Source organism: Strix uralensis, chromosome 11, assembly GCF_047716275.1.
Source record: "Strix uralensis isolate ZFMK-TIS-50842 chromosome 11, bStrUra1, whole genome shotgun sequence".
Taxonomy (NCBI): Eukaryota; Metazoa; Chordata; class Aves; order Strigiformes; family Strigidae; genus Strix; species Strix uralensis.
In genome coordinates, this window is record NC_133982.1 from 11300441 (window position 1) to 11322869 (window position 22429).

The following is a 22429-nucleotide window of genomic DNA, read 5'->3' on the forward strand; positions in this document are numbered from 1 at the left end:
CATGCTTATTTCATTTTCAAAATAGGAAAATCAACAGTGATGCCTCTTCAAAGGCAATACATAAAAAGATGCACCATCTGCAGTATTCCCTATTCAGTCTGGAAGCACTGTTCAACTTCCTTTTTCTGACCTTCTTGCACTTACCATCTACGAAATGCTAACTTCACTGCCAAAGCTTACCAGAAGCAAGGCAGTTAAAGAGTTTAAGAGTTCAGTGGGGCCAAGATGTACTCTAGTGAATCTAGCCAGAGCAGGCAAGAAGTCACCACTGCTAACTGTCTGCCCTTCCACTCTGGAAGAGGTTAGGTCACATCCCCCCATCAGCCCCAACAGAACAGACCATGCAAATGTTCCTTATCAGTGTCAGCAATAAGCCATGGATGCTCACTTCTGCCACTACAGAAAATAATCTGGCATACAAGCAGGTCAGATGTGGACCGAACATCAACTCTGCCAGCTCCCCCGTAAGCAGGGTAAGCCTTCCCTCAGGGATGAGCAAGAGTGGCAAAGTGCTCTTCCTGGCATCACTAACTGATTTCAAACCGCAGTCTGAGATTTCTGAAGCTCTCATTCTTCTTGTAGAGCTACTAACAACAGCAGGCAATAACTGTCTTTCTAAAAATGTGATACTGTACTATGCATTCATCAGCAACACTCCTCTCTCCTCCCCATCCCCAAAATGGAAAGGGCAAAATCCATGTTCTTGCATTAGTGTTCATCAATTATTTTTTGATATAAACACCATTCGCTAAACCTGTAGCTGCACTCATATACTTTAAATTGAAAATGAAAGGCTTCTCCCAGCAACTGCCATGTACGTTTCCACTAACAAAAAAATCCATACAATTGTGACATCCACAATCCTTTATTTAGGATGCCACCAGAATTTGAAGATGGGATTTCAGTAATATATCTTACCATAAAATTACACAAACTGAAATAGCATCAGAAACACCACATTTGAAATATTTTATTCTTACAATAAATGCTTCTCACATCGTTAAAAACCACTACTGCTTTAACTTGTTTGTTTAATGCCTCAATTAGTATAGAAGTTAGAAAAATGCTAATTAACATTGTGAAATTATTTACCGACAGCTTGAATCTACAAAGCTAGGAACTTGCCCAAGGCATCTTGTACAGAAGGCTCTTGAAACAGATTGTGTAAAAATCACAATTATGACTTCGGGAAAGGTAGAGTACACCAGTTGAGACATGCAACTGACTCTTAAGGGAAGGGGAGGAGGGAATTCAAATTTTGTACTATACAGACACATCCAAATATAAAATAATTCCTCACATTTAATGGTCAAGGTCTTAAACAATCACTTTAGGAAGCACTGCACCTCATGAGTGGGGAAGTTCTGACTGGTATCTAATTCTCATGAAATACACTAAGATTTGCCACTCTCTTCAGTTTTGTATTGTAAGCTAGAAGTTAGCCAATATGTTTTTTATAACTGAAGTATCCATGAAACCCGAGAAACTAGCTAGTTCACAAGAGACTAGCTTAGAGTCCATGCAGACTTGTGACATTTCTTTTCCCTAAATCCTCACTGGTATTCTTAAGCAAAAGTGCAGCACTGTATTCAGAGTAATAACCAGGATTCATCAACTCTCATGCAGGCAATGTAAACCAAAATAGGTTCATTTTTAAATGCTTATTTCTGATACCTGCAGTTCTCATCAGATAAACGATGGTTTAAAAAAAAAAAAAAAAAATCATTCAACCATCGTTTATTCTATAATCTGAATGGAGACTGTTTTACGCTCCACAAGAAATCCATCACGAAATAGCATCATGATGTTTTATAACTGGCTATTGTGCATGATTGGGCTGTAAGCATTTTTCCACGCTGGTTCAGGAATCCTGGGCTTTGCGAACTGACAAATTCTTGGACAAGGTTTCATCTCAGGACAGTTCTCGGGACTTCTAAAAACAGGATAGTTGCAATGGCAAAGCCACCGTTTTTCAAGTCCATGTTGTCTCTGTAATGCGTATCTAGCAGGTTTTTCGCCATCAGTGAAAGCAGCGGACTAATTCACAGACTAATTTATTGAAGTAACTTTGTGCAGCATTTTCCAGATTTAATTAGTCCAATGGAACATCAGCAATTTTATAATACCAATTGTAACATTCTTCCCACAGACACAAAAAAGTTATAATAATGTGACTTTTAAAATATTAAGTATAAGGACAGCAGCTGTGAGAACAGAAATGTAAAAAGGGCAAATTAAATCTCCCAGGCCCTGCTGAGTTGCTATCCTTTGTGTCCACATTTACACAGTTATAAAAGACCACTCTGTACTGAATATCACATGCCAGTTACAAGTTGAAGCCAAGATAAGGTTTGTCCCTAAAATCAGGACGATCTTGAAGTCTGAAGTTAAACAAACAGAAGCTTTATAGGATGTCTTGATCTTAGTATCTGGAACCTCAATGAGTCACAAAGATAGGTGGGGGGAGGTGAAGAGGGAGAGATCACACAAAAAAATTTGAGGGCTACTGATCTAAGGGAGCATGTCGTATCTGCCTAGCATAAAGTAATACAATCAAAAGAAGGAACAGTCTACTGCTACACCATGAAGTATTTTCTGCACAATTAAACTTCCTTGTCTTTCAAATCTTTCAAACAGATGCCAAAGCAGAAACTAGTAAGCTTTAAACAGCATTATGTACCAAAGTTACTTACTCTTCCAATTTCTGCAGTCCATGAAACAACGATTGTGTTTGGTACCGTCGTAGATAATCTGACGAGTGAGGTAATGTTGATTGGTCGGCTAGGTCGCTTTGGTTCAACACCATTTTTGGTTGGTGGAAGATAGCCCTAGAAATCAAAGTATTTTTCCCCTCAGCAAAAAAAAAGTAAATACTGCTTTTGCCTTCTTCTCCTCTTTCCACAACACTGCCCCAATAGAAGCTGTCTCTCACCTGAACCAGGGTCCCTCTTCAATTTAAAGAGATAGATATATGTATCAGACAATGAAGTATCAGGTGTTTTACAAGCCCTTTCTCCTTACGCAGAGCCTCACACTTCCCAAATCCTAACCCTTCCCATGGAATATTAACAGGCACCTTTGCCACCCCTCCTTTCTCAGTACTGCTGTTCAGCGTGCCTGGCTAACAGTGCCCAGTCTAACCCCGTGCGCTGCCCCTGGACTGTAAATTGGTGTTTTTCTCCTTAGTCCTGTTGGTCAGTGATGGTTTATTCCCTGCACAGACGATCTCCAAAGCAGAGTCCAATTTCAGACAGTTTGTCAAACATTAAAATTTACTACCATATTTTTTGAAAATTAATCTTCCAGATCTACTGGTTGGTCTCCTGAGAAACAATTTACTTAACTATCTTTTCCATTCATCTACCCATCTTCATTCAAATGGTCCAAAATGTGAAAACAAAGGTTGGTATAAATTCTCAGGCTAATTTCTGACAGACAGTTCCTAACAGTGCTGTCCAAATAGGTATATCAAAATAACATTTTACTTACTGGAAGGCTGCATGGTTTCCCATTTACTTTCACACACAGATTGGGTGGGAAGTGATCTTCTTGTGGACAACTAGTTTCTGATAAACAAAACCTAAAAGCAAAGAGCTTCCATCATCTTTAAATCACTTTAGAAGTGAAAGATCATCTCCTCCTAGAAGGAATTTTTCTTCTACCAAGTTATAAAAGCATGACAAATCTGCTAAACTCATTCCTCAAATTAGCTGTACAGATCATTAAGAAGGAAAACCCCCCAAAATCACAGGTTTGGATCAAGATGGCTGTACGTTCGTCCTCAGATTTCTTGAATTCCTCAGACTGACTCTGACTCATTCAGATATGCAGGTTCCTGTTACAAAAGACAGATCATCCAAATTTCTTTCCTACCATTTCTCCAGCCTGACCTCCTGATACAAGACCAGGGTTTCACAAAGAACAAAATATTCTTCAACTGTCCATTCTCTAACTTCAGTAAACCAGACAGCTGTTTAGCCACAGCATCAAACACTATCCCTCATGCCTCTGTCAAGCCTCTTACTTAAGTCCAGACAGTTTTGTTTATTTACTTAAGTTCAGACAGGCTTATTTGCTGCTGGAACTAAAATAAGACACACCCTTCCTTGTCCTACAAAATGTGTGTAGGCCAAGATCACAGACAATAGGCAAAGGACCAAAAAGAGCCTCCCAACTCCAGGGGATTTCTTCCAGGGGACTTGCCCCATCCACACAAGTGTACCATCACATCAGGGTGTAGCTATTCAACACAGCTGAGTCTAACAGGCTGCTGCTTTCAAAAAGTGGGAGCTACCTTCTGTCCCCATTTTCCCTCGTGCCCTCCTCGTCCCTTAGTCCGACTGAGCTCCCACCAAGCCAACCTGACTTGCTGGTCAGCAGAAGGTATCCTAACAAGCAAGACCCAAAAGCAATCGCTTTCTGTCTGGCGAGTGAACAGCTCACCACGCAGACATGACCAGGTGGGTGAAAGGCAAGACAGCCATTTCTGACAGGAGCAAGCTCTGAAGTCAGCTCTGCTCACAGCCCTCCGCAGAATTACAAGCATACATAGGATTTAATCAACTTACAATACATTTGTCAAAACCTCTAAAAAAACCACATCATGTTAAGACCCAAGCTGGTGACTCTCAAAGTCTTGCCTCCCATTGTCTAAAGAAAAGTTGACCTTGGGTTGCCATGCCCAGGAAATACTGTGTTTGACATCTCTGCTAGAAAAAACAACCCTCCCTGCACGTAGATTTTGAAGGTCCAGGCACCTGGAATCTGACAGATGTGGAGTTAAAGAAAGGAGCAGACAAACAATCTAAAATAACTAACTGAAGAAAATCAGCTATAGCAGCTAAGTACATGCAGTATTCCAACACACCAGAGATCAGGCCACCAGCAACTTCAGGGAAGCTGCATGTAACACGGACAAGTAGTTAAGCCTGCGCTTTTCAAATCAGCCAACAGCAAGCTTTTCTCAAGAAAACAACTGGATGAGAATCTTCTCCATAAAGGAGACTCCATCTGGGTAGCGTATATCTGATATATTTTTAAAACAACAGCATCAAGAACAGGTGATACAAATACATACCTTAGCTGGACCTGTACTGTGAAGTCACATTTGGTCCCAGAAATATCCCTAGAAACAAGAGAACACAGGTTAAAACATGTTGTTTATACAACAGGTTCATCAGTATTTTCTCAGAGTTTGCTCTGAGTAAGTTCAGAGTAAGTTCAATATATGTAAACCACTCTTTCCAGTATATATAGTGTATACCATACTTTTCTCCTTCTGGTCAGTCAAACCACTACTCTTAAGACACACTAAAAGGTAGACTTTTTATTTTTAAAGGTAAATAAATCAATTACATTCTCATCTGACCTCTACCATTTCCTTTTTCTGCTATACTTAAAGAAAATTCTGATGGGTTACTATGAAATACCATCTTTATAGTGAATAAACACAGAACTTGACAAAGGATCTGGTGGCAAGGAAGGGCTGCAAGGAGGAGAGTTATGTATTTGTACAGCGCTTAGTAGAAGAGAAACCTGCCAAATACTCACTGGACACTGGTGGTATTTAATTCTCTCTTCCTCACCTTTTTCTTCTCCATCAGCTTACAAAGGAGAAAAGGATCCCCCAGAAGAGTATTCTCTGAGGCACTACATACACCCCTGTGCTCTTTAAGATCACATTTCAAAATGAAAGAGATGGTAAGCTAGTTCCTTCTTTTATTTATTTTTACTTAAATACTGTATTATGGATCAAATGCACTCACATTGAACTGCTGATTTGCTGCACTTGTTGTGGCGTCAGTGCAAATGCAAAGCAGGTTTCTCGAAATCGCTGACTATTATCTGATGCTAGAAGAAAACAAGAGATCATCACTTTAAAAACAGCAGAGAGAATAATTAACAGAATTATCTCCTTTCATTAAAGTGTCTACATATATATACGCACACATTTTTATAGCGATCCCCATAGTACAACATACATCTGTTTCTGTAAACAATTTTAGAGCCAGCAAGAAAGCTGTCATTTAAACCCTCCTGTAAATAAAAATATAATAAACAAACCTTATATGCATATGAAGTATACATTAGTGATACAGGTAACAGCAAAGCGGAGACAAATCAGCTTAAGACTTTATGTTAGTCATGGTAATTTAATGCTAAATGTTCTTTGATACCAAGTAAAAAAAATTCTTAGGAATTCTCATCAATCACTTTTTTATTTCCTTTAATGCATAAGATCATGGATTAACCTACAGAAGTATACAGAGTGACAGAGAAGTACAACACATGCAACTTCTCATGTTTCAGTAAGATATTTTATGGAGTTAAATGCACCAAATATATAATATGCAAACAACTCATGAGATATGCAAGTATGAAATCTGGTTTTGAAGTCCTTCAACTCTGTGCCATAGTGCTCCATAACAAAACAAACACTACAGAATTAATGCACCTGCTGAAAATCAAAGTAATGTTAAATGTCTCCAAAATAGTGCTTATTATATCTAAAACACATCCCTTCACCAGAGCTACAAGCACCATTGCAGTACAGAACCATACACGATGGCAACAAAAATGGCTTTTTAAAAAAAGAAATTAAAAAAAAAAAAAAAAGCATCTCCCCAGAGAACTCAACATGCTCATCAACACATGCACTGAAGTGAAAGTTGAAAGAAGCTTGCCATTCAATTTCATTATTCTTAATAATTTTATAAGATTATGAATAACTATATTGTGTATTAAACACTCCATAAATTTATCATTTTTTGTTTTACTATAATACACTTCCTGACTCATCCTTGAGTGACAGATGAGTGAATACTTCAGGGTGATACTTCAGATATTTTGTTAAAAACAGCATGTGGTAGGTTGGAACCAACAATAGAATAGACATTGACTTAGTATAAATATTAACAGCAGCAATCCCACAAAACTACATTTATATCTTTCTTGCATGACAATGCTACAAGATCTGTACATTTTATCACATTATATGCAAAAACCACATGCAGTTGATTATCAGTTGCTCTACAGCTAGATGGGTAAGAATAGGTAATATATACCAAACAGCAACTTTTGTGAAAATACCAGCAGTAGTAAATCTTTATGAAAGCATTATAACTTTTTATATTTTTATATGCATATATTTCCCTTTCTTTCAATAATAAGTTCTACTGTAATGTCCAAAAGCACCATCTGGGCTAGGGTGCAGCATGCAGCCTCAAGTTAATCTTTAGTTAGATGCTCATGCCTACAGTATCCAGCATCTATTTTAATACATTTTCAATTACATTTCCTCAAATGAGAAACATGCAGGGCTTCAGATGACAGCCATTCATGGTATCACAATGTAAGAATTTGCAGGAAATATAAACACAATGTATACAATTAACAATGAAAATCTGTTACAATATTTGGTCTTCAATATAACTAAAAATAGGTGTAGAAATACAAATGGAAAGATCAGAATTACATACTGTAATCAAGAAAAGATGAATTAGCAAAGTTAATGCACTGCAGACCAGAGAACTGAATGAACTCAAGTTATTACTTCATATTTTTACATGGTTAAATGTGGCCTTAATCTGCTGGGTTTGTTTTCCTCCCATGTATTATTTGCTTTACCCTAAAAATTGCCAGCTTTGGCTTTATTAGAAAAGTTCTGGAAGCTCTTTGCAAACTTTTGTTGTGAACTCCAACACCTTTAATTAAAGGACAAGACTGTTGAACATCTAACTAATGCTGCCTTCATTTAAAACTTAAATTATCCAAAGAAGTTAAATAGCAGTTACCAAAAGCCTAAACCCAAATTTCCCAAACAATCTTTTTCCCTTTCAACGGCTCATCTTTTTGCTTGTTTTGGTGTTGCAGCATCTCCAATTTAAAGAATCAAGTAGGTAATACGGATTTTTGCAAGCGTTAGAAATAAGGGAGGTGCAAAATAACTGTTAGCAAAACAGCAAAGCTTCCAAAATTCAACCCTTTTCCTCTGTTCGTTACTGGCTGGTCTTAACACAAGACTTACTTTTACTCAACAGTGATATGTGACCTTGAAAAGTGGGTTTCTAACTTCTATATTCAGTTTCATCGTTCTCTTGCATTGGCCAAATTAAAGCATTATACATTAAAATGGCAAAAAATTAAAAAGGACATTCTTCAGTGCTGATATGGGAGCTTTCATAATTCCAGTTTTCTTCATCAGCTAGTTCTAGCACATTTATAAGACAGTAAATAACCTCTGCTTGAATCACAAATTTTTGCAACCGAAATAGCCACTTCAAGCTCATAACCATTAAAACACCACAAAAGTATTACCAATAACTGCATTGTGCACATTGCAGTTAATGAATTTACTCTTAACTAGAAGCCACCTAAAATGAAAAAGGCAAGGAGGAAGGCTCTGGGGTTGGGGGAGGCTGGGTGGTTGGTTGGTTTTAACACTGTCAGTTTAGATAAAGAACAAAAGGACTCCAACATTTCTTCTTCTGTTGGCTATTAACTTTATATTAACTCATCTTAATCACTGTAAGCAAAAGTCTGCGAGCTGATAGATCAATGATCCGCAGTGATCAGAGATGTACCTTGTCACAGGCTGCTTGATGTTTTCTTAGCTGTAAAACAGCATTAATATCCACATGCCGTGTTTTCAATACATGGCTTTTGTGTACAAGCAATCATTGTGATTACCACGGGAGCATGGCCAAATCGCAAAGAAGGATGGAACAACTTGTTAATTAGGCAAAGATGATCCAAAAGCCAATCAAAAGATTTCAAAACTCTTGACAGATTGAGCAGTACAGACAGAGGAAGACAGACAAGAAGCTACATTACTCTAAACTAAAAGAGTTACAGTCAGGCTCTTCAACTAGTATTAGGATACAACTCTGCCCCTTGGACGTGTAACTACCAACAGGAAAAAGCGCAAATTTAATCACCAATTGCCTAATTCAGTGTGTGCTACCATATGTAAGTCTAACCTTTAGAAACAGGCACACTGCAGCCAATTATAAAGACATAATTTTATTCTTTACATTCAGCACAATATTAAGAAATGGCAAGAACAAACTATGCAAAGAACAAACAGAATCAGTTGAATGCAGACACAAAAAAAACTTGTAAAAGAGGCCTGGAACAACAGTGAAAATCCTAAGCTATCGCATTTGAAAGCGCAGTTAAGTTTTACAAGGGCTGTGGTGGTGAAAAGCATTACTGCCATTTTCTAGCATTGAGTTAAGATCCTGCAGTTGCCACTCCAACACCAACACAGCGGGACAGCCTCCCACCCGCCAGCGCTGCCGGGAACCCGGCTCCCCGCACCAGATCGGCGTTGGCAGCCAGGCTGCGGAAAGGAACGGAGGGTAAAATATACCCCCCAGCTGCAAAATCACAGCAAGTTAATTCAAGCAGAGGTCAGTTAAATATGGCAAGGAAAAGTCAACAGCTTCACAAGGACTCTGCTTACCACATGTGAAAACCAACTGCCTGTTTATTCTGCTGCCCCCCGTGCTATCGCAAACCAGGGGTATGAGGGGGTTTGTCTGGGGGGGGCGGGGTACACAGAGGGGGCAGGTTAGGGAGGAGGACTTTGCACATCTGGGACTCCCCTTGGAGCAAGGGGAAATGCAGCAAACAAACCCAAAGCATCCCTTGGAAGGGAGATGAGAAGTGTTTTTTTCTTTGTGGTTTTCTCTAATCTTCTCCCATATGTTTTCACACAATCTTTTTATACTCGTATGTATTCTTTCTAGATCTACTTACCCTACAAATGATGCATGAAAATTTCAACAAAACACATTAAACAGAGCTAATTTAGCAGCTTTATACAATTAAATACGAAGCTTCCAAGCTTATCTATGACTATGTGAACTCCTCTATTTCTAAGCAGTTCAGCTTTTTCAAGGAAGAAACACTCAAAATCTGGGAATTTAAGAGTGTAGAAAAGCTAACAGATTTCTATTAATTCATCTGGTGTATCTGCTGTGTTTAAGAACACCAAACAGATCCTGGCAAATCAAGCACATCATTTACTTTTAAAGTTCTGCAGTATGATTAAAACCAGAAATATGCAAATATATAGTTTTATACAAGAAAATAATTTTGATGGCTAGAAACATTCAACCATGCCCTGCAAACAACTATTATTATTTAACAAAAGAAAGGCAAAAATAGATCTCCAACTGAAAACTGAGTGGATTAAAATAGAATTTATAATCTAATAAAGCTGGAATCTAGCCAGGACAACAGAGTTAATATGAACATTCTTAAGAAAGTTGCCAGAAACTGTTTTTTGGGGCTTGCGTGGTGGGTTTTTTCCCATAACTACGAGTTATTAAATTTTATAACCCTTCCTTTAGCACCCTCTGAATGGTACAGAGCTTGGAGGATTAGTCAAAGAGTTGTTTATAGGCGACATCTCCTTTGCAATCTCAGAAAGGAGGTACAATGCACAATGTCTAACGGACTTTTTTTTTTAATTTGCATATAAAGAACAAAGACACAGTAATTTTAAAAAACCACCACGAATCACAAGCATCACTTTACCTTGCTGCTAAAAAATTTCCCAAATAATTCATAAATCTGAAAGGGCAGGTTTTGAAAGTATAATAAAAAGCTTTTCATGAAGACTTATGTAACTAAATGGGTGTCAACAAGAACAGTTTCAGACAAGCCATATAAAATTCACTTCTCATCTTACCGGAATCTCACCATTTCTGAGGGGGTGTGGAAGGGGGGCGGGCCAAGGGGAATATTTACTACTTCTTCATTCATCCAGCTTAATTCCAGGAAAGGCAATGAACAGAATCCACGGGTTTTTGTAAACATGTACATACACTTATTAAGAACCAGCACCAGCTCAGGTTTGTTGCCTCTGCAGGTCCCCAGCATTAGTACAAAACACTCTAAAATGCCTAAAACATTGCAAAAACATTACAGGGCAGAGTTTCTTCTCCAAAGCTATTCTTTTTACCAATTCATTATCACCACAGTTTCCTCAATTATTTCATGCTTACCTCATTCAAGTAATGATCCAAACAGCATATGGGATTGGTATATATTAAGTGAGAGTGACCCAGTTACGCCTTGCTAGTTGTATATTTTGTTAAACATTTTGCATGGTAATGAGTTTTCAAAATTTGAGCAAAAAATGTTTTAATACATGACAGTATCATTCACAGGACCAAAACACTTAAAATTCTACATGAATATATATATACACATATGTGTGTATATATAGGCAATGAATATATTACTTATATAAGTAATAATAATGATACATAAAAACCATTTCCTACCAATTTTGTTCTTTATTTTGGAAAAACCCTAAAGCGCTAGAGTGAAAAAAAGAACCCAGCTTGAGTGGCTGCATTTTCTACAGCTCTAAAAATATTCTGTTCCACCTCACCAGTACCCATGGCTAAAAATAGCCACACAATCTTTCTGCAGTAAAATACCTCTTGCTGTCTTGAGAAAAAGCCAGTCTCTAAATTTCCATTCAAGAACAGATACCTTAAAATCTTTAATGAATCGTATGTTATCACATCGCTGAGGGGGTGATGCTTCCTAATGCAACTGCAGCTGACCATTGTACTGACAATATACTACGGTTAATCTTTTCCATCTATCATCACCAAGTGCAGATTATTTAATAAATGAAGGGAATATAATACCTTCTAATACAGAAAGATACTTGGACTAAAATTAAACTTGCACTTTACACTGCAGTAATTACCTAAGTTCAGGCCATGAGAAAAGCTATCATTCAGTTGGCCTATTACCAACGATTTCCAATAATAGCATGTTTATTTCCAAAGGCAAAAATAGTTATGTTAAGTAAGAGTATCAGGACTATAGCAAATTTTTGCTACATGCTGTAAGATAAACAAGAGCTATCTAACTGGTTATTCACTAACCTAATACAATACATAATTTTGATCAGTTACATTTGTGGAAATATCAGCCAGAAAAACCTAAACATTGTAGGAATTGTCAACCCAACACATAAATAACTCGTGCTTATCTTCCCCAGATAGGTAAGATACCTCATTTTGTTGCAGCACCGGCATCTTGCTTTTTCTTTTAAACAACAGAAGGCATTGTATCAATTTGTGTTCACTTCTCTTTCAAATATCACTGCTGAAAATTTAATACACTGCCTCCAAGCTAGACCAAAATTACTGCATTTAGATTAAGGCACAGAAAATGTTTACCTTTTAAAAAAGGTAAAATTCAGTCAGGCTTTGAATTATGTTCAACAGCAGCAGAAGCCAGGAAATCCATTACTCAATACTACATACACACAGCTCCTCACAATGTAGTTTGTCCAAAATCACTTGTATCAATTCTGAACGGGGTTCGTTTATACAACTGCTTTTGGAGGCGAGATCAAACGCCTGTGTACAGTACATTGCAATATCTGTACGTAAGAGAAACCAAGCAGCTACAGGGGGGAGAAACGATGAAAGGATACACCTTAATGGGGGATCTACGACATCTCGGACACATCACTAGCCCTTTTAAAACCACCACAATTGATGAAGTTCCTGGGTAACACAAGTGCAAGTACATAAACGCTTCCTCTCTATTAACCACAGCCTCTTAGCACCAAGCTCCTGCCGGCTTCTGGAATCGAGCAGCAGTACCTTTTAAATGACTACCACCATACCCTTAATTTCCTGCTACCCATGAAACGCATTCCTAGTGTGCAATATCAGGTCGGTCCCTGCTAGACCCCTCCTCGGAGAGCCACCCTCTCCCCTGGAAGGCAGAAAAAGCCTCTTGCGAATCACTCGAGCCACATCAGACCAAGCCAAAGCGGGACCGTCCGCCCTGACCGGCTGTCGCATGGCAGACACCTAAGAGCAGGGCAGAGGGCTGTGCAGCAGCACGGCGTGGCCTACGCAAGCCCTGGGCTTCAGGAGCGTGGCCACACCGAGCTCACGGCCAGCACCGAGACAAGTCCCAGATTCCTGTTTCTGTTTTGTCACTTGCTCGCTGTGACATCGTGGCCATTTCACATCATTTCAATCACTTATCACAATGGATGTTGTGCAACCTTAACATTTCAAAGCACTTCATAACTACTTGAAGGGAAGCATTTTAGTAAACAAATCATTCTTTCCTTGATAGCAGTGACTAGCTCTTAACCTACTTCCACAGGTTACAACTGCACTGTGCTCACAAGTACACTGCATTACTGTGAAGTGACAATGCCATGTTCCTCAGGTTAAAACAGATGAAAAACTGGACTCAGGTTCTGGTCAGTCTGCTGCATTTATCACTTACAATCATTTTTAGATTCTGTTCAACTTAAGCTTTTAACAGTTAATACTCAGAAGGAATAGGCAGAGCTGCACCGGGGGTGGGAAAGGCAGGGAGTAAAGAGATGCGAAGGAGCTTATTTGAAATAGTGCCTAAATATATGTATGAAAATAGCCTGGAAATGCTCCAAGGGCTACAATTAATTCATAAATATTACGTATTTTATAACTCTCTACGATATGGTGTATAAACAGAACAGATCAGCTGGAAACTCTGTGCAATTGGACAGATATTTATGTTTGATTTTTTTTTTCATCAGTCATGTATTAGAGCATTTCTGAGCAATGAGGATTCCTGAAGACCTACAGGAAGTATTAAGGGGCAATTTCACACCGACCTTCAGTACCAGAACTCTGGAGTTAATACCCACCTACCCCAGTTCTCCTCTCACTGCTGCCCCTCCTGGGCCCACAGATCTCCATGGCACATCTGTTCCATCATGTTGCCAGAGGGAAGGAACATCACTGGGTCCTCTATACTCAAATTAAGTCACTTGATTCCTTTAGACACCTCAATGTATGTCCCAGAACTCAACTGCTGCCATTCAGGCTTGAAAATTTTAGCTTCTATTCCTAAGAGCACTGACTGCAGTTAAACACTTCAAATGAGCAGTACTAAAAAGCTGGCCCTGCAATGTCCCTACACGGGGTACCCTGTTTCTAGCATACTTTTACTCTCAACAAGAAAGTAGCAAGTTTTGTAAGGCTAACAGGAAAGGCAAAAAACTAAGTTTAAAGTTCGTGATTAGCTAAGAGTCCCTAGTAAGCTCCCTACCAGGACTAGCACAACCCATATCATCTTTTTCTAAAAGCCATCATAAAGTGACTTGGTGGGTTGACCCAGGCTGGACACCAGGTGCCCCCAAAGCCTCTGTCACTCCCCTCCGCAGCCGTGAGTTGAGATAAGGACAGGGGGGTCACTCACCAATTACCGTTAAAGGCAAAACAGACTCAACTTGGGGAAATTAGTTTAATTTATTACCAATCAAATCAGAGTAGGATAATGAGAAATAAAATCAGTTCTTAAAAACACCTTCCCCCCAGCCCTCCCTTCTTCCCAGGATGAGCTTTGCTCCCAATTTTCTCTATGTCCTCTCCCCCACCAGCACAGGGGGACAGGAGATGGGGGTTGTGTTCAGTTCATCACCCGTTGTCTCTGCCTCTCCTTCCTCCTCAGGGGGAGGACTCCTCACACTCTTCCCCTGCTCCAGCATGGGTCCCTCCCACAGGAGACAGTGCTCCATGAACATCTCAAACATGAGTCCTTCCCACAGGGTGAAGCTCTTCAGAAACTGCTCCAGTGTGGGTTCCTCCCATGGGGTGCAGCCCCTCAGGAACAGGCTGCTCCAGCGTGAGTCCCCCGCAGGGTCACAACTTCTGCCAGCAAACCTGCTCCAGCGTGGGCTTCTCTCTCCACGAGGCCACAGGTGTTGCCAGGAGCCTGCTCCAGCACAGGCTTCCCACAGGGTCACAGCCTCCTTCAGGCACCCACCTGCTCTGGTGTGGGGTCCCCCACAGGCTGCAGGTGGGTATCTGCTCCCCCATGGACCTCCATCAGTGCAGGGCACAGCTGCCTCACCATGGGCTGCACCACGGGCTGCCGGGGAATCTGCTCCAGCACCTGGAGCAACTCCTCCTCCCCTCCTTCTCCACTGACCTTGGTGTCTGCAGGGTTGTTTCTCTCACATACTCTCACTCCTCTCTCTGGCAGATGCTGCTCAAGGTTTTTTCCCCCCCTTCTTAAATACATTACCCTAGAGGCGCTCCCACCATAGCTGATAGGCTTGGCCTTGGCCAGCAGCGGGTCCGTCTCGGGGACACGGGGGAAGCTTCTAGCAGCTTCTCAGAGAAGCCACCCCTGTAGCCATCCTGCTACCACAACCTTGCCACGCAAACCCAATACAGGGAGATAAAAGTATCTCTAAAAGACTCCAAGTTACTGAAGACTTCCAAGTCCCAGCAGTTACTTCCCACAACTAAGTGATCTCAACATCTCAGCTGCAAGAGGAAATCTTAAAAAATACATATTGCAATAGCACAGCTTCCTCTCTCATGCTGTGTGAGCACCACTGCTAGGCCTCTAGCTCTCTGAACACTTAAAAGGGATACCACCCCAAGCTCAGATTGGTTCACTGATTATTAACGGATTACTCACATGCTTTGAGTCAACCACGTGGTTTGCTGTCATTCCTTCTACTGAAGCTTTAATTAGGATCATAGAATAATCTGAGTTGGAAGGGACCCATGAGGATCATCGAGGCCAACTCCTTATCAAATTATCAATTATCAAAAAGGTATCCTAATTTGATCTTGGAACTCAAAGTGGCTTCCCAGATCCACTCACATCAGAGCAGCAGTGCCTGAAAACATCCACATCCTGTAAGGTCCTGGAATTTGGGTGACCTCAGTTCTACGCATGAGGAGATTGAGCAATCAGCTAAAGTGAGCAGTAAAAAAATTATACTCCATTTCTTGTAGCACGAGAGCTACCCAGTTGGTTAATGCTCTCTCATACTTAAAAAGAAACAGACTCTAGACTATGGAAAGATTCTCTATATGTGAACTTGAGGCATACCACATGCAAATACAAGTTGAAGCAAAAAAAAGAAACTTAGGCGCACTGTAATTCTCGTTCAGCTACAGCACATGAACAAAACAGAGCTAATATTTCAGCTTATTCTTGCACAATTAAAGGCTGTAGAGCCGGAAGTCAGAAAGCTCAAGCCCAAGTTGAGAATACTGTGTTTTTTTGAACTTCCTCCCACAAAGTACGTCTAAAAAAATAACAAACACAGAAGACAGTAAAAGCATAACTTTCATATAAACCATGATACTGACTGCACAGAGCAACAGATCAGCTTGCTGATATATGAAAGAGAAAAATACTTGCCAAACAAAACTTTTACAGTTTCTAACCTAGATTTCCAAGTGCACTGTACTGTTTAATTGTTTAATAGCTGTACCTTGAACTAGTCACCCTAAAGATTTTAGTCAGATCAGTTGCAAGACCTGTCTTCAAGAACGCAGCATGTCCAAGTAACCATGATCAATCACAGTCAAAAAGAAAATTTCAAGGTAAATGCAAGTCAGAAGCATGAACACTGGTTAGTAAGCACATAATCCTTGAGGGCAGGCACCAGGGGTGAAATTCTGTTTATTGGAGAAATCCTGTTTAATATTAGAGTCCACAGATTAAGAAATTAAGCTGAGACCTAACCAAATCAAGACAAGTCTCAGCAGAGCCACTGGAAGCTCCTTTCACCCGCTGGAGCCAGTATCTGGAGTCTGGCAGTATGTTTTCTATAAGCAATACTCTGACTCCCCAGAAAGCCTGATGTTTGTCTCCTCTTTCCAGAAGGTTGGGACCTGTAGGCAAAAATACCAATTTCCACAGCTCAGATTTGAGTTTCAGTGTTGTGTTCCATATCACTTAAACCTAAAGCACAGCAAATAAATTGTAGGATGATCACCCGTATGCTATTCGGACAGCTTTTAAAGGAGTAGCAGAGCCCACAGCCTCTTTAATCTTTTAAATTGAAAAGAAAAGGTTAATTTCCCCTTACAGATAAGTAAAGGCCCATAACCTAGTTAAAATGTTTCTTGGAACAACTACACAGCTAAAGCAATTAGGAATGACATATGCTGTAACAAGAAGTATTTTTAAGATGTTGTTTAACTAATGTCCCTTCCATAATAATCTGGCAAAATTTTGTTACTCGTTACTCATCTCTCAGTAAACACATTTCACCACACAAAAGAGATCTTATCTGTGTGTTAGAAGTTACTTTTAGAAAATTTGCCCTATGCTTAAAAAACAACCAATTAGCAGTCTCTGTGCACTGAGGGCTGAAAGTAGGGAAAAAAGATGTGAAAGCTGCAGCTTCACTTCAGAAATAACAACCAAAATTCTCCTAAAGGAGTTTCTATTCAAAAACAACAGAGAAGTCACAATAATAAGGCAACTTCCATACATACCATCAAGGACAAACTGGATAGCTTTTACTCAAAAAAAACCCAGTCATATAATCACATGAAATCGTGGTTAACCATGGGGCAGAGTGCTCAGACTTCTCACCAGCGCTGCAAGAGCTCAGTGTACAGATTCATCCACCAACATACATTTTCAGAATGTAGAGCATTCCTAGTTGGCTTGTACATAAAAACATCCAATACAGATGCTTTCTCAATTTTGCAATGAGGATGACTAATAAAATATGGATCAAATTCGACAGCTCCACTGAACATGGACAGATATCTCCTCGTCTCAGATAAACAAGCCCACTGACAGTCTTCTTTGGAGTAAAGAAAATGCCGTCATCCCCCGACAGCACAGCCAGCAGAACCGTAATTGTCAGTATTAGCCACACGGCTCTGAGAGCGCTACGCAGGAGTCATGTACTTGAAACACTCGGAAGGAAGCGAGAGACTCTGCAATCTGAGCAGAGTAACAGCAGGAGAAGAGTCCCACCGTCAGCAGGGCCTAGCTGCTATTTTCAGTTCTTCAAACAAGAGCAGGTTGAGGTAGCATAGGCTGCGTTTACAAGTTCAACTAGCTAGGCAAGTCTGCTCTTCTGCAAGCATCCTACTCACTGCTACAAGTTGTATGGGCTGCTGTAAGCCAGAGAAAGTTTTTTTTTTTTTAAAAAAAAAGAAGCTATCCAACAGCCTTCTAACCTTAGCTTGTCACACACACTTCAGCCAGCCATGCTCCAGATCCTCAGTAGCTGTTGGTGAGAAGGGTACGGATGGCTAAAGCACTGCATTTCCCCCTTGCCATGAATCCTGCCCAGCAAGCAGTCAGCATGTGGATTTTAATCACAGTTCAGAGCTACATTTTGAGGAAGTAAGTGTGTGAAGGTAACATCCACTTCCTCCTTGTTCTTGGCATTAAAAGTAATAGTTAGCAAATTTAATTTCCTTATCTGTTATTCACATTAGCTTATGTACTACCCACCTACGTAAAATATTTGGGTACAGAATGCATGTTCAAGTGCCCTGCAGTGCAACTCCCTACCCCAAGGCTTTGTCAAATTACTGTTTTTCAAATTAATAATCACATCTTGATGGGACAGAAGACTACTACAGCAAACCTTCCAAGCAATTCCACCTTGACTTGGGAAAGACAGGGAAGAATCACATCCGAAGATGTGCTTTGCCCAACTTCTATGTAATGACTGTCATTTCAGAAGAATCTGAAGATCCTCAAACCAGCGGAGATCACGCTCATGCTCTCACACACACTTTTTTCTATTCCAATAGGTTCCATTTTAAGCAGGGAGATAATTATTCAAAACCCCACATCAAGTCATCCATTCTTGCAGTGGAGAGAAACAAAGTAAATTCAAAAGTTTCTTATCCCTACTCCATGAGGAATCTGATGGGAAAAAGCAAGCAGGAGATGCTGAAACACTGGCCAAATGCCATGGAGAAAGTTCTGAGTGTTTGCAGTATGCATCTGCCATTTGAAAACAAAGCCAGGGAACCTAAAAATTTGACATTTGAGGAAACCCCTACTGTTTGCAGCAGTGATGAAGATACCCAAACCTTTTGGGGCAAATATTCAACAAATCATTTAGGACTGCTTTTAATTAGAGTATCAGTAACTGCATAAATGGAGCAAATTAATACAAGTCGGCTCCACACTTGCATTTAAAACTGCTAAGCTGTATGCACAATTGCTCCAAGTTGTTTTGGAAGTGTATAAAGCTGCATATCACTGGTTATTAACCCAAGAGGTTTTTTCATTAACATATATATATATATTTATTACTCTAAAATATCTTCATGACATTTATAGTCAGCAATTTTACAATCTGTAACAGTGTTACTTTCCACTACAAAAGGAAACAACCGACCATTTCTCATATGCATAGACACTGAAGCTCTCTCTTCCCCCAAAAGCACAAGAAAAAAAGCTTTTTAATATTATTGCTTCAGACAAACAGAAAGACATCACAGGATGCACATCCAAAACAAAACCTCAAACATACCCTTAAGTTAACTGAAAGGACAGAGATTGCTTAAAAAGGCATCTGGTTGGAATTTCACCCACTTCCATTTTCTTACCCTGACACTCAAAAACCACAAAGGGGGGAAAAAATATCCTATTGTATATATTGTATACAATCCTCAAGCAGTAAAACATGACAGAGCATGAATTATGATCTCTTCATTTGGGGCTGGTTTGTCAGACATGGAGCTGACAGCAAAGTGTTCTTACCACATGTAGGAATAAATGCATACCATAATTCCTGCATTGGAATGTCTTATTGAAATTACAGCATTATTTCTAAGTATTTATAATGTAGAAGTGATGGAGGCACATACTGAGTACCTAATTATCCTGTACCACCAGCACTGCCTGGAATGCTTATTAATCAATTAGGATTTAGATTAAAGCTAAATAGATACAGCATACCTCTTAAAAGAATACCTGAACCAGAAGATGAGATTATCAAAAGCTATCTGCTTTTCCCTCAATGTCTGTTATAACAGTTACAGCAAAACAAACAGGCAAACAACTGTGCAACATACTTCAGAAATCTGCAGACCACCATCGCCACTCACACATCAGGCCTCCTACATCTGTAGCTGTTCAGACTGTTCATGTAAAGTACCTGCTCATTTTTGTTTACAAGGGATCTCTTTCGCAAAGGACATTTTTTTCCACTCACCCACCATCTCCCCGTATCTACTCTCACAAATCTCCTCCTCCTCCTACCAGCTATTCTCACAGTGAATCTTTTCCAGGGTTTCAAGACAACAGAAGGTTCCAACATGCAAACAGCCCCTCCAGAAATCAACAGGACTACTGTATTTAAGCGGTATTTAAGAGTATTAAAAGTTAACCACACTGTTAAGTGCTACGTGGAGTCAGAGCCAGAAAAATCACACATTGTTATATAATGCTCTGTAAGCATCAGATTATTTTCAGCAGCTACACCAGTGATTTATACCTTAATACAAAAGACAGTTTAAAGAAAAGTAGCCACAACTGCAAAAGAACCACAAGTCTTCCTAAACTCAAATGTTCAGGCTGTAATGGATCACAGCAAATATCTAGCCTAGCATTCTTTCCCAGCACAGATGAGATTTCATGGGCTTGATGGATTCGGGGGTATTTTTGTTTTGTTTTGTTTTAAATAATTAAGCTCTATGGTTTATAAGAACTACTGAAAGCAGACAGGTTTTCTCCTTTTTCTAAGGTATAGTTTGTTTCTTGTCAAACTCACCCCTTAAATATAACGGATCTTTGAACCGTATTTAGTGGCTCAGCTAAAGCAACTAATGAGTGTTACGTAAGATGTCTCTCCATGTAGAACAATCTGTTCCAAAAGTTACCAAAAATAGCAATTCTCTAAACACTGGTGTGATGCAATATTTAACCAGTTACTGCATTAGCTGCTGAATTCATCCATTACTATTTAAAAAACAAAACAAAACCCAAAACTTCAAATATTATTACAACATTGGCAACCTTACCTAGGCTGGTAGGTTTTATCAGCTCATCCAACAAGTCATAAAAAGGTAATTTCTGAAGTTTTATGTCGGGATGGACAGGGTGGAGCGCAGATGTGAGATGGGGGAGTTCCAGTTCATGTTTAGGTCCCAGAAGCGAAACGGGAAGCAATGGTGACGTGGCAGGGTGGCCATCGTAACTGAGCTGTGGAATGGTAGACGGAGACAAAGTTGCTGGCATGGAGCTCGAGTGTACGCTGGGGATAGATAAGTCTGCAGGTGTCATGATTTTCTGAGGGAACCTTCGCCTATAGAGTTCTTTGATTTTCATTTGTACAGCAGGACTGCAGCCAGCCTTTAACAAATGCAGTGCTTTTGTGAGAAGTTCGTGTTTTCGTCCGTGCTTGTTCCTCCCTGCGTAACCCAGAAGTACTTGCAGTTCAGAAACTCTAAGGCTCATAACCATTTGCTTAAAAGAAACAAAACAAAAAATTAGTATTCAAGTTACATCATCTTAAACACTAACATTAGAATGTGGCTTAATCCCATTAAGCATACAGTTTTTAAAGGGACACCACCACTGCTCTTCCCCCACTGATTATCTGAAATAAAATGTAAAACAGTACTTGTTCACAGACAGATAAATCTACTTCGAAAGTCTGTAACGAGCAATTTTTAAAGGGATTTCCATTTGCCATACACAATTCAGGACAGCGATACTGGGGGGAAAAAACTGACCAGGACAAGTTGCCAGTACAAAATAAAGCTTGTAAATGTAACTATTTTCTAATCACTGGTCTGCTAGCATCTCTAATGTTAACAAGTTTTATTCATCTAGCTGAAGTCAAAAAAAGTCACACATTGACAATATCAAGCCTCCACTACTTGCACTTAAAAGCTGTGCCAGTCCTTAACTCTGACACCCCACTTCACTTTCAAGTCCCTCCCTCGCTTTTTGCCATGCAGCGTAACTAATCCACACAGGTTCAAAGGAAAGGAGAGAAATGACTGATGTTAGAAAGAGAGAGAGATAAATTATAATGCAATTGGTGTGCAACTCCATACAATCATCACTGAGTTAAAGGAAACATTTTCCAATTCCATTTCCTTACTTCTCACATCAGAGCTGCATGTTCTGTTTTAGATGGGGGACTTGGGCTTTGCCTTCTATTAATTAGCATCTTCATTTACAGTCTTTTACTGTCTCTCAGTATGGTCTAATGAATCAAACTGGTAAGCCTTGTGAACTGTTTCACTTCTTCAGGAACCGAGAAAAACACTACGTAAAGTAGTGAAACCAGCAATCCCCTGTGCGTGCCAAGTACTTCCCTGCTGGTCAAGCAGGACCCAGAAAGCCAACTTACGATCTTAGTTTCTATTTAAAAACTTCTTTCAGTGCTTGACAGTGGTTTGCTCACCAGCACAAGGTCTGTGACACTGGCTGAAATGATATTCCTGCGGAATTCTGGATTCCCAAAAAATCACAAGAAAGTGAAATGCCTCGAGCCCATCACCACGACTGGCTATCTGGATCTTCTGTACGAAACCATGAAATACCCTGAATATTTTCGAGTCAATCCCAAACAATCAAATTCAAAATAATACTTGAAGTATCTATTTGGGACTAAACCAGCTAATTCAACATACCAGGG

At 39.8% G+C, this 22429-nt stretch overlaps 1 protein-coding gene across 3 annotated transcripts in view; it reads right to left on the reverse strand.

Moving 5' to 3' along the window:
* PIAS1 (protein inhibitor of activated STAT 1) overlaps positions 1–22429 on the reverse strand; it is a 64856-nt gene that overhangs the window by 17228 nt on the left and 25199 nt on the right. For all 3 annotated transcript variants that reach the window (XM_074880934.1, XM_074880937.1, XM_074880935.1), the window contains exons 2-6: positions 20802–21246; positions 5766–5850; positions 5078–5125; positions 3490–3580; positions 2694–2828 (exon numbers count right to left, since the gene is read on the reverse strand). In XM_074880934.1, coding sequence (XP_074737035.1) covers positions 2694–2828; positions 3490–3580; positions 5078–5125; positions 5766–5850; positions 20802–21246 — 804 coding nt within the window. The remainder of the gene's footprint in view (positions 1–2693; positions 2829–3489; positions 3581–5077; positions 5126–5765; positions 5851–20801; positions 21247–22429) is intronic.